General features: G+C 34.0%; 1 protein-coding gene across 1 annotated transcript in view; it reads left to right on the top strand.

Moving 5' to 3' along the window:
- Positions 1-13,734, top strand: part of LOC141504031 (uncharacterized) — an 89,168-nt gene that overhangs the window by 12,569 nt on the left and 62,865 nt on the right. The window contains 5 exon segments of the mRNA XM_074208868.1: positions 652-752; positions 6,944-6,997; positions 8,289-8,325; positions 10,513-10,579; positions 13,412-13,547. Coding sequence (XP_074064969.1) covers positions 652-752; positions 6,944-6,997; positions 8,289-8,325; positions 10,513-10,579; positions 13,412-13,547 — 395 coding nt within the window.

The raw sequence follows: 13,734 nt of genomic DNA, 5'->3' as shown, positions 1-13,734 counted from the left end.
GACGTTTTGAAAGGCAATGGGATTTAGTGACTTGAGAAGGGTTACACAACTAGGTCATTATTATTAAGTGTCTAATACCATATTTGAATTCAGGGCCTTCTGACTCTAAGGCCAGTTATCCATTGAAGCACGTAGCTCCCCTGTTTGTTTGTTTTTTAACCTTTGCTGTCACCCTCAATTATGATAGAACTAAAGTTAGTTTTAGGGAAAATTCATATTATGTCTTTAATGGCTTCAGATGAGTACTAAATAAAAATAATAATACAAAAAATATTAATATTCAACATTGCTATTTGAACAGATTTTCAGGGGACCTAAAGAGAGGTCCTGCCTCTTACTATATGTCTGACTTTTAGACAAATGTTACCTTGTCTAGGATTCAGTTATTTAATCTATAAAATAAAGATACTGATAATTTTATAGACCTTTTCACCTCTAAACCTACAGTTCTATTATGTGCCTTTAAAGAAGAGTGTATTAACTTCTAGATTGAATAACCTAGATCTAAAAATATCTACAGTCTTTATCAAGCAAAAAAATACTTTTGATGGTGTAATTATTTAAGGTTTGAGATGCACAATGACTTGATGCATATAATTTTATCTTAGTTAATGTAGTCTTACTATGTTCCCTATTTCATTTTATACATAGTTATCATGACCTGGCTGAGCTGTGTGTACAACAGGAGAGACGTATGCAGTCAAACAGGACTTTGGATTCTACTTTGGGTGGACCTGACGTGAACAAAGGAGGTAGGCTTGACAATTCCAAAGAAATGATTTTTTTTAGGTTTTTGCAAGGCAAATGGGGATAAGTGGCTTGCCCAAGGCCACACAGCTAGGTAATTATTAAGTATCTGAGACCAGATTTGAACCCGGGTACTCCTGACTCCAGGGCCGGTGCTTTATCAAGTGTGCCACCTAGCCGCCCCCAAAGAAATGATTTTAAAAAACTGAAGAAACACCTTTAAAATTCATATATAATCATTCTTTTATTTCCATTTTATATTTTAAATGGAAAATTGTTTATTTTGGATAGTTACTTAATTATCCTTGTAGTTTCATTATTTTGAAATATTTACTAAAACCTCACGAGACATTTTGTTTTATTATCTGCTTTAGTCAAACATTTCTTTATGTAAACTACAATAACAATGTTCAGATTTCTGTATTATTCTAAATAATTTGACCAAATTACATGAAAACTAGAAATTTTAAATGCAATATATTAATATGACTTATTTCTGATTCTTAAATATGGGGAAAATCAATAAATAAAACCTACAAGGGCCTTCAATGGCAGTAGCATGTGCACACAGACATAGACACACAGAGGCACACACATGGACAAATGGATTGGTCTAATATAGGAACAGAAAGAAGACAAAAAAAAAGCAAAATAGAAGGACAGCAGAGCCCTCATACATTTTGGAAACCATGTAAATCATTTATTCAAGCTATGGAAATATCAAGTGTTTCCAAAATGTTAAAATGTTCCTATAGCTTTCCCTTCATAGATCGTAAGGCATATAAAAAAGCCTCAAGAATTAGGGAGACCAGGAAATAGAGGTTTGAAAGGCAATGGGAGACTTTTGGTAGATATTGCCATATGTGCCCCCCTCCAACATGACCCTAGGAAAATTTTATAACCTCCTCATTCAGGGAGTTTTAAACTTTAGAAGAGATCCTTTTTTGACTTTGCGCGAAACATTCAGTCTTTCTAGCTGGACCATTTAGAATCTTAATGACCTGGGCTTGTAATAATAAATTCACATCACGTTTTAAGAAGCATTTTTTCAAATGAATTCTGCCATGAACTTGTGGCAAAGATCATACAAGTATTCTGGTTGCTCACATTTTAAATGATGATGACATGAGGAGCAGAAAGCGTTGAAGATTGAGTTATCATGGACTTTTAACTACTGTATATTACTTTATGTATCAGACAGAGATGAGCTTTGTAACCCCTTTCTTAGAAGAAATGAGATATCCTTCAAATTAATTACTGTTTTTTCTGCTATTGGTATATCTCACTACTGCCTAGAAATGTCCTTTTCCATTAACATATTTTAAATAACTATAGCTAGATGAGTGACTAGCTATATAACTAAATCTCTTTCCTTCCTTTTATTCATTAGTAAAATAGTGTATCTTTAGCTACATAACATGAAATTGTTATGATAAGCATTTAAAGACAAAAATGTCTTTATATATTTTATCATATTAGCCCCATTTGAAAATTTTAAGCAATGCTTTTAAAATCTCTAATCCAAGATTGATACGGATATTCAAGTAATCTCAATAAAGCCAGAGTGTCTCTCAAGTCTCTATCTAGAACACTGAATTAAATATAAATCAAACTATTCATCAATATGTTCAAGGAAGATATCATAAGGTAGGCATTGAACTTAAGAAATGTATAGTAAAGATAATAGCATTTTGTATTCAAGATGTAATCCTAGTTTATTCATAAATTTGTTAGTGTTAGAATTTTAAAAGGCTAAAAGAACTGGGCTTATGAATGAGGAGAAAATTTCATTATAATGACTTGTTATTTTAAAGTAAATATTCCTTCAAATACTTATCTTACACCATAAGACATTTATTCATTCCACTTCCTTTTCTATTCATCAAAAAATTGGTAAAATTTATTATTTGATAGCTAAGTGTCTCAATAATGTTATCACTTAACCCCTTATTAGAATGCAAAACAGCTGATCTCTTAGTTCTTTTGAATTTGATTTGTAAACTATTACCATAAACTTCAATTCTTCATTGTTTCGGGTCAAAACCTAGAGCAGTTTAAAGTAAGAACCTTTTTGCCCCTTGAGTTTTATTAATAGTGAACCCTTTGTATATAAATTTTCATATAAAACATTTGTCAAAGAGAACCAGACTCGTATCATCAAGAATGAGTGTGTGAGAACACTGATGCTGGGCCATAGCTGTCATTTTCACTTCCCTGAAAAAGCATATTACTTTCTTGCCATTATTTCTTGCATTTTTTTGTATACAGTAATTGTGAATAACATCAACTTTGTTAAAAACCAAAACATTATTAATTTTCTTGTACGTTGACAAATTATTATGTTCCTGGATTAATCACTCCCTCATTATTTCTATTGATTATTTTGACATTTCAATTCAAAGTTATGGTAGAAAATCCACACTTTATCCATAACATTGTATTCCAAATATCTTTTTCTTCCTGTTCTCTGAAAACTGATACTCAGTTTACATTTTGTGCAACCAAAATTTTAATTTTATTTCATCTTGCACAATGATCCACTGATTGACAAATGCAAATAAGTAAAATATATCCTCCTCATCTGGCACAGTGCCGTAGCATAGGCCACTTTGTCACTGACTAGCTCTTTTATCTCTTTGAATCCCAATTTCCTTTTGTTTCAGTGTATAAATATAAAGTGAAAGATTTGGAATGTCCTCTGAAATTTCATCTGTTTTAAATATGTTTGTGTTTATTCATTTTTTTGTTTTTGTTTTTTGCAATGTAATGGGTTTAAGTGCCTTGTCTAAGATTACAGAAGCTAGGTAATTATTAAGTGTCTGAGGGCAGATTTGAACTCAGGTCCACCTAACTCCAGGGCCATTCCTGTATCCACTGGGCCACCTAGCTGCCCTTTATTCATTTTTAATATTGTTGATTTGAATTACATTTTTTTATTCATATCATGAATAATATGACTAGTCAGCCACAGTGGTATTTGTCAACTATTATTGTCCATCTCCCTCAAAAAATGTCCCAGAAATATTTAGTCTATAATACGACAGATTCTCCTTTAATTATGCATCTTGTCATTTCAAACCCTCTTATGACTTGGTTTCCAAAGTGCATGCAGAATTTTAGTCCATAATTTGTAAATACTTTAGGTCATAAGTAATACTTCACTCTATTGCAGAGGAATTGAAACTCTCCAGCCTGTTTTAAATAAAAATACTTCCAGGAGAAAGAGATATATTATCATTTACAGTAAAAGCAGGCTAGTTGTCTTGTTTTTTTTTTTTTTATTCATTTTGCTTTCCAATTAATCCTCATATTTGTCAGTTTTTTTCTTGCGAGATCAGGATGGGGAAGCTTCTTTCTGCCAAGGATCATTTGAGTATTTCAGCAGTGTATTTGATCAAACATTTATATTAATAACACCAGAGATTGGCTAGATTTCAATTTCAAGTCTGACATATGGTTGCTTTAGCAATGTCATACAAATATTACCTCTAGGTGGGATGGTCCCTGCCCCTGATCTTAACCTAAGAGATTCTAATAAATTTTCACTTATATATAGATAAAGTAAAATCTAAATTTTATTTTAAAAAAAATTCAATCTATTTATTAAAAATCTAAAAGTTATGCTGTGGTCCCATCTTAGGCATGACTTAATGCAATTGAATTATTTTCCAGTAAAATATGTCAAAGTCTTATTCTTTTTGTCAGCCCCAACACCCTCACACCATGCCCATTCTCTACCAATGCTATCCTCTTACCAGGAGTTTTCAGGCCTATAAAAATTTGTCTGTCTTTTGTGATGAAAAAAGTTTGTGATCCTTATTTGCTTTTGGAAGAATCTTTGAACTGCTTATTATCACATGGACCTAAAATAGGTCTATGAAAAAATATAAAACTGCTATCAAATCTGAGTCCTCAAATTCTAATTAGAATTGAGCCTACGTGGCCACCACTTTCACACTCTGTTCAGGGCAAGGCTGAAAACAGGGAGGGCAAGAAAAAGGGGAACTAACAGAAGCAAGGGAAGAAGGGGAAAAGGGAAAGGTGAAAGAAAGGGGAGGGGGCTGATATAAGAGGACAAACACACTAAAGGTTGCTGGTATTCAGAAACAAAACACTGGGGAATATGAATAAAGAGGAAAAATACAAACAGAAGGAAGATACCAAGGACTGCAATATAGAGTTAGTAATTATAACTTTGAATGTGAATGGGATGAACTCTCCCTTAAAATGTAAATGGATAGCAGAGTGAAATACAAACCTGAATCCTACAATTTGCTGCTTACAAGAAACTCATATGAAGCAGAGAGATACATATAGAATAAAGGTAAAAAGTTGGAGCAGTATATATTTTGCTTTAGCTGAAGTGAAAATGCAGGGGTAGCAATCCTTATCTCAGACAAAGCAGCTGCAAAAATGGATAGCGTTAAAAGAGATACAAAAGGAAATGATATTCTCCTAAAAGCTACCATAGACATCAAATTGATTGTAATACCGAATATATATATATATATATATATATATATATATATATATATATATATATATATATATATATATGTATATATATGTATGCAATGGGATAACATCCAAATTCTTAGAGGAGAAGCTGAAAGAACTACAAGAAGGGATAGACAGCAAAACTCTACTAGTGGGAGACTTCAACCTCCCACTCCCAGATCTAGATGAATCGAATCATAAACAAGAAAAAAGTTAAGGTGGTAAATAGATTGTTAGAAAAGCTAGATATGGTAGACTTATGGAGGAAATTGAATGAGGATAGAAAGGAACAAACCTTTTTCTCTGCATTACATGGCACTTATAGAAAAATTGATCATTTAATAGCATGTAAATACCTAATGATCAGCTGCAGAAAGGCAGAAATAGTGAATACATCTTTCTCAGATCACAATGCAATAAAAGTCATATGCAATATTGGGCCAAGGAGATATAGACCCAGAACTAATTGGAAGTTGAATAACCTCATTTTAATTAATCATTTTATCCTAGATAATGACAATAATGAAATAACATAACCAAATCCTATGGAATTCATTCAAAGTGGCTGTCAGGGCATATATTATATCTTTAAATGCTTACATGAATAAATTAGAGAAAGAGGAAATCAATGAACTAAATATGCAACTAAAAAATTAGAGAAAGAGCAAATTAAAAATCCCCAAATACCAAATTAGAAATTCTAAAAATTAAAGGAGAAATGAATTAAAATCAAAAACAAAAAACATTTGAATTAATAAATAAACCCAAAAGTTGGTTTTATGAAAAAACCAAAAAAATTGATAAACCTCTGGTTAATTTGGTTTAAGCAGTATTATGGATGGAACAAATCTCATAGAATTTTCAATCCATCTGTGGGACAAATTCCATCTGTACAATGCAGAGTAGTAAGTACCAACCGACCTTTATAATGTTGTGTTGTCACTGTCATTTTGTGTTTTACACTTCATGGATTCACCTTTAATATTAAAGAAAACAGAGGGTAGGGGCGGCTAGGTGGCGCAGTGGATAAAGCACCGGCCTTGGAGTCAGGAGTACCTGGGTTCAAATGCGGTGTCAGACACTTAATAATTACCTAGCTGTGTGGCCTTGGGCAAGCCACTTAACCCCATTTGCCCTGCAAAAAAAACCTGATAAAAATAAAATAAAAAAAAAAATAGAAACAGTGAGTAAAAGTAGAAACTGAGGAAGTCCACCACTCACCTAGTGAAAGAGATCCCAAAATAAAAACTCCCAGGAATCAAACAGCTATATTCAAGAACTGCCAATTTAAAGAGAAATTATTGCAGGTAGCCAGAAACAAACAATTAAATTATTGGCAGTGCAATCATGATTATGTGCGATTTAGCAGCTTCTACATTAAGGGTTCATAGGGTTTGGAAAATGACATTCTGAAAGGGAAAAAAGTTTGCATTACAACCAAAATTCTCTCCCAGACAAAACTGAACATTCTCTTTCTGGAGCAAAAGATAAGATATTCAATGAATTAGGGGACTTTCAAACTTTCCTGTTGAAATGATCAGAGTTGAACAGAACGTTTGTTCTTCAAGAAGTGTACTCAGGTGAAACAGAGAGCGTGCATGGGAAGGGCAAATTATGAGGGACTTAATGATGTTAAACTGCTTGTATTCCTGCATGGAATGAGATCCTGATAACGCATATGAATCTTCTTATTTATTAGAACAGTTTGAAGAAGCATCTATAGACAAGGCACTGGAGGGAGCTGTATATAAAGGTATAATATATTATAAAGATGGAGTCAGTGGACAAATATACTGGGAGAAAGGGAAAGCTGATGTAGAATGGGCTAAGATATTCACATAAAAGATTCAAGAAAAATCTTTTGCAATGAGGTGGAAGGGGGGAAGCTGAGAAGGAATGAGTGAGTCTTCATTTTCATTGGAAGTGGCTCAGAGGATAATAACATACACACTCAATAGGGAATAGAAATCTAACTTACCCTAGAGAAAAATAGGAGAGGAAAGGGATAAGGGGAAGGGAATGGAGAGGTGGTGAGGGAGTAGGTGGATAGAAGAGAGGGAAGGGAGAGGGAGAGGGTAGTCAAATAAAGTTCACTTGAAGAGGGACAGGGTGAAAGCTGAGAGAATAGAATAAGTGGGAGTGTGGAAAAATAGAATGGAGGAGAAATACAGTTAAGAATAGCAACTATAGGAAAAATATTGATTCAGTTCTCTAATGGACTTAAGATAAAGAATGCCACCCATCTCAGAGACAGTGTTGATGGTATCTGAACACAGCTTGAAGTATACTTTTTCACCCTTTCACTTTACAATTATGTAAAGGAATTATGTTTACTTTTAAAACCGGATTATTGTCACAATGTGAGAAAAAATAAATTTTAGAAAGAAAAAGAACATCTTCTGGCAACTAATGTCTTACTTTGTGGACAATAGAGGTCTGTAGAATTTGCATTGTTTCTGGATCTCTTGCCCATGGAGAAGAGTTACAAATATGTTATGTCATAGAGCAGTCTCTGGATCTGCCCTGATTTGCAAAATGAACCAAACAAGTCATGCCATATCATACTGAATTTGGCAGTATTAAATCTCTAGATGTTCCATCTGTGAAGAGTGTGAGGAGAAAGGTTAAATTGATATGGCATTTTTTCAATCTACCTGCATCAAAAAACACAGATAGTTTATTATTACACCTTGTCGGTTTCTGCTTATGATTTCTGCTAGTGATGTTATTCTTTGGCAAGAACATGCTAATGTAAAGAATGTAGCTATTGTAAAGAATGATTTCTGCTAGTGATATTATTCTTTGACAGGAAACATGATAATGTAAAGAAGTCACTGAGAGATTTCTGATACTTTAAGAAGACCTCTTTTCTGTTCACAGAGTACTGATGCTTAAAATTCTTGCCTATAGCATAATTTCTTTTGTACCATTGGTTTTTGTCATTTTCCCAAACAAAAATACACAATTTGATCAAAGCCTCATAAATTATACATTTAATAGTAATATCTGTGTTGGTTTTAATTGTATTTTATTTCCTTCTACAGTAATGGAAGAAATTTTCCTAGAAAACTCCATAATCAGGTAGGCTTTATACCTTATTAGTATATGCAAAGTAGACTCTCCTTTTCCAAAAAAAATGGCTCATTTTCAATTGAAATCATCCACAACATCATATTAACTCATGTTTTTGCTTCATTATCTTGCCTCGAATTAGATTTATTAAACATCTAGTATATATCGAAACTTATTAGTAGCTGTTGTATATTAAAGTTATCTTAGAACACTTGAGGTGACTTGCTTAACTTCACAAAATCAATATGTTACGAAGGTAAAATTTGAATTCAGTAACTTTTTACTCCTGGATCTCTCCCTATTCACCATCTCCTAATATAAATTTAAATAAATACTTATTAGATTAATGAAGAATGCACAAGCTATATTCTTCCATGCTACTCTGCGCACACAATGTATGAGCTCCTAGGAATGAGTTCCTAAAAAAGCCTTTTGAGGCATATCTGTAGTGCAAGTCTGTCTTGTCTTATCATTGTGGAGACTGTTCCAAGTGCTCAGAATTTAAAGTAAAGGCATTATCAACATTGGGGTCCTAAGTCTTTGGGGACAGGTTCCCTTAAGTCAAGACAGAAAGTAGTATTGGAAATTTCTCAGCAAGGAGGAGAGAAGCAATAGAACCTGAAAGAATTTTGGTAAGGGCTTTCTGCTTGGAACTCTCATGGATAATAGCATAAGCCACTTTTTACGATGATATGTTGGCTTGAATATTCTAATTTGCAATTAGAAACATCCAGGCAAGCTGACATTACACCTTGAGAAGAGGTGGCAAAGCTATTTAAAGAAACTAATTTCTCTGGAGCTCCTAATGAGGTAAAGAAATATCACAAAGCATTAGCTGTAAAGACCACCAGCAGGGTGCTCATGTTCACACAGCACGGATTATTTTGTAGTCACCTGCAGAATTTGTTCTGCATTTTTGTTGCTGCTAGTGACAGTCAATATAGAAGATAAAAAAGGGTGAAGGAAAAACCTTTCTACTCTCCAGATGATCAAGTAGAATGAAATATTCTTAGAAATCATGCACAGTCTTTGAAAAAGTAAAAAGAGAGAATCTTGCAAGAGGTAAAGGAGAGGAATGAATGTGTCAGGAAGTGGGTGGGAAGACACATCTCGCCCAGAGAAGCTGAATATTTGGGGTCTATCTTCTCAATTTTGTGCAAAGAAGATTGTAAAAAAAGGGAGCAGGAGAAGGAGACAACTATGAGCTTATTTAGAATTTTGAAAAAGCTCAGAGATTCATAGTTAAAAATATAAAAAAATTCAGGAAGTCTTTAGAAATTGAAGTGACTTTGCCTGGAGGAGGAAGACTCCATTTAAAGGAGGAAGAGAAAGTGAATCAATGGAGAAAGATTTGAAGAGATGGAGGAGGATATAAGGAAGAAGACAATGTAAAGGTTAGGAGTAGGTGAAAATGGAATCAAACTGAAAGAGTGGTGGATAGAGATAGATTTAACATGACCAGGTTCTTCATTGACTATATTACATGTTGGAATGTTTGCACTTGTTCTGAAACTGTAATTATGAGTTGACCTACTCACAGAGAACAGGAAGGAGACACAGCAGATAGAACACTGGGCTTTGAATCAGGAAGACTCATCTTCCTGAGTTCAAATTTAATCTCAAGTCCCTTACTAACTTGTTATTCTGGGCAAGTCACTTACCTCTGGCCCAGCCCTCATCTGTAATATAAGCTGGAGAAGAGAATGGTAAATCATTTCATTACTTTTCCAAGAAAACACCACATAGGATCACAAAGAGTCAGACACAACTGAAATGACTGAACAACCATAAACACAACTCGAGTTGAAATCTGTGGAAGGTAACTTCAGAGAAAATGAATCATTGTGAAAACATTTGTCAGAAACTGGTAAGGAAGACACAGATAGTATGGCCATGCTACAAATACATGCAAGTTTCCAGGGCTTGTGTGATTTGTCATGTTTCATTGTGTTCCTTTGTCAACTTTAGAGGAGTATAAAAATCGGAAGCATGATTATTCTGGAGGATAGAACTACTGATAGCCTCTATAATATTTTCTTCTCTGCTAAATTGAATCTTGGAGTATAATTAGTTTAGCTAAGTAATCCTTTATTCTGTATCCTTTGGTGACAACAACTAAAAAACTTTTCTGATTGTTCTCTTCTAGAAATAGACATTTTAAAATAATTAAACTTATTTTTGTTTTCTGTTTCAAAGACTCTTTGACTCTGGGCCTGACGATCACTGTTCACTCACAGATGAAGAATTAAAGTTTGATACTAAGGTAAGTTTCTCTCTGAATTTTTTTTCTAAGCTTAAATTTCAGTACTTTGCTTTGTAAAAAACTTTATTGCAAACATAACCATCAAGAAAAATAAACAAATAAAATTTTATACAGTATTCTTAGTATTTAGCACCAGATAAATTCACAGCATTTAGATAACAAATAAGTTAAAAGGGAAGAAGTTTTTGTTAGAATTTTTACAACTGTCCCCACCTCTAGTTTTAGTCTAGTTTTTGTTTTTTAATTGACACCCTAGGTGAAATCAATGTGTGTAAAATTTACTTTCTGCTGATATTTTTGTGTTACTTTCCATATTTCATGGTAAGCCTTGTATTTAACTGTGTATTGCAAAAGCTCTTAGAGTTGGAGACAGAGGACCTGGGTCATATCTCATGACTGGCAATCTTCCAAGCCTATCCAAAGGTTTTCTTAAAGAACATTATTTCTTTTCTTTTCTTTTTCTTTTTTTTAGTTTTTGCAATGCAAATGTGGTTAAGTGGCTGCCCAAGGCCACACAGCTAGGTAATTATTAATTGTATGAGACCAGATTTAAACCCAGGTACTCCTGACTCCAAGGCCGGTGCTTTATCCACTATGCCACCTAGCCGCCCCTAAGAACAATATTTCTTAAAGAACAATAGTATTCCATAGAATTGATATACCATCACTTTTTCCAAAGAATCTTGAGTTGAGAACTTGTTACACTGTTTTTTTTTTTTTTTTTTTGGTGGGTTCTGACACATCAGGATATATTTAGAAGCTTCACTTAAAATTGTTTCGGGATTAAGCTGTGGCAACTCCCTAGCTTCATGCCACCATCTTGGTTCCTCTTCTAGAATTCTGGTTTATCATTCACTCTTCTATTCATATCTGTTTTATGGGAGAGAACGTTCCATTCACATTCACAGTTATGCTTACTACTAATGCTATATTTCCCTGCATCCTATCTTCCCTGTTTGTACTTTTCACACTTCTTTTCCCTTAATTCACTTCACTAGTGTTATGCTTTACATTTCTGCCTCCTTCCCTCAATTAGTCCTCCCTTTGGTTAGTCCACCTCCAATTTCATTTTTCACCTTTCTGCCCCCTCCCTCATCGCCCACACTACTCTGTAAGGTATAATAAATTTCTAAATGCAGTTGGAGATATAACTTTTTCTCTCTTTGAGCCAAATCTGTTGAGAGTAAAATTTCCTCAGTGCTCCCCCACTCCCACAATACCTCTTACTATAGCCTGTCATTTGGACCTCTTTGTATGGTGTTTTTTATACTGCAATGCCTCAACCTTCTTATCCCAGCTTAATCCTTTTTCTTTTCCCATGTCCTCATTGTTCTATAGCTGGGTGGTAGCCACACCTTCATCAAAGTTTACTCTTTTCAAGTGCCTTGATAGTAGTTTAGTTCTCAAGAATCATAAGCATGTTTATTTCCTAATCACAATATACTCATACCCTTTTTTTCAGGAACAACCCCTCCAACTGTCCCAATATAAATACAAGCCTCAAGAGCTAAGGGTTTCAGCACATGACAGATATGTACCCACACTCTCTAAGTATAATCCTTCCAACTGTACTTAGAGAAATACAATCTTCATGAGTTAGATTAGTTGTTTTCTCATGTAGGGATGCAGACAGTTTAGTCTTCCTGACATTTCACCCCATTTAACTTTTGATGCATCTCTTGAGTCTTGTGTTGGAAGATCAAATTTTCTTTTCAATTCTGGTCTTTTTATCAAGTAAGTTTGAATGTTCTTTATTTATTTGAAAGTCCATCTTTTCCCCTGAAAGAATATACTGAATTTTGCAGGATAGTTGATTCTTGATTATAATGTGAGCTTCTCTGACATCAGCAATATCATATTCCTGGCCCACCAATCCTTTAATATTGAAGCTGGTAAGTCTTGTGTAATCCTGATGATGGTTCCCTGGTTTTTAAATTACTTCTTTTTTAGATAACTTGCATTATTTTGTCTTTTAGCTGAGAATTCTGAAATTTGGTTCTTAGTTTTGGGATATCTTTCTGGGGGGTGATTGATGGATTCTTTCAAGGACTAATTTCTCATCTTATTCTATATTATTAGGGAAGTTTTCCATGATAATTTGCTGCTGTATGATATTCTCTAGACTCTTTTAAAAATGTTTTTCTCTTGATTTATTTTCCAGGTTGGCTCTTATTCCTAAGAGGAATTTTGAATTTTCTTCTATTTTTCAGCTTTTTGGTTTAGTCAGATTGGTAAGAAATGATGCCTCAGAGAGAAATGAGGTCTTCATGAAGGGTCATTGTAAATTCATGGCCCTTCCTCTAGCAATGGGATCAGTGTGAAGTGATTAGGTGGAGTGCCAAGGTTGACATCTTGGATATCTAGGTCTTGGAGAAGAAGTCAGAGAAATTCCAAAGCTGTTTTGTCAGAATAGAGATAAGGAGATATCTGTGCTTGTCAAACTCCTCAAATGGAGGTTTTGATGTTCATGTCTCTGACCTCCAGTTAGAGGGTATCTTACCTTCCCTGTTGGATTGTTATTTGAGGATAAGCTTTGTTTAGTCCATCAGTTATTTCATTTGCTAGGATTTTAAGGTGTTCTAGTGAAAATTGTAAAATTTATTGGTATATAATAAAAACTAATATTTTTTTCTTATGGAGGAAAGTTTTCCCATATATCAAATGTCTCAACTAACTGAAGGGAAATATCTAAAGGTCTGCATGATTTGGTTTTTAGATGTAAGGATATCTGACATTTAACATACTTTGGATACCATTGCATTATTTATATTAGTTATAGTTTATTCATCATTTTCCAGAGGATACTTTAGATTTCTTGTCCATTATTTTTAGGAAGGAACATTCAAAGAAAATAAAGAAAATGCATTAATTAATAATGGACCCAGAGAAGTTACACATGTTGCAACTCCAAGTATTTCTACTGGGTCTCATTCTCATCATTCAGTTGAGCATGATGCTACTGGACAGGGTAAGTTATTGTTTGGTCATAATTCAGGATATCATCACTGGGCATTATTCCCAGTGTTGCAATTTCTATCAATTCAGATTGGCACTTGTTTGAGCATTTCTAGTGTTATTGAATACCTTGGGGCAATCAGTTCATTGCCTTACACAGTCAAAACTTTGGAAATGGTACTGGCTAATTCCTAAACTGA

The sequence above is a fragment of the Macrotis lagotis genome, unplaced genomic scaffold (assembly GCF_037893015.1).
Source record: "Macrotis lagotis isolate mMagLag1 unplaced genomic scaffold, bilby.v1.9.chrom.fasta BILBYCTG032, whole genome shotgun sequence".
Taxonomy (NCBI): domain Eukaryota; kingdom Metazoa; phylum Chordata; class Mammalia; order Peramelemorphia; family Peramelidae; genus Macrotis; species Macrotis lagotis.
Note: the sequence above shows the minus strand (reverse complement) of the source record. Positions and strands in the feature narration are given on the sequence as shown.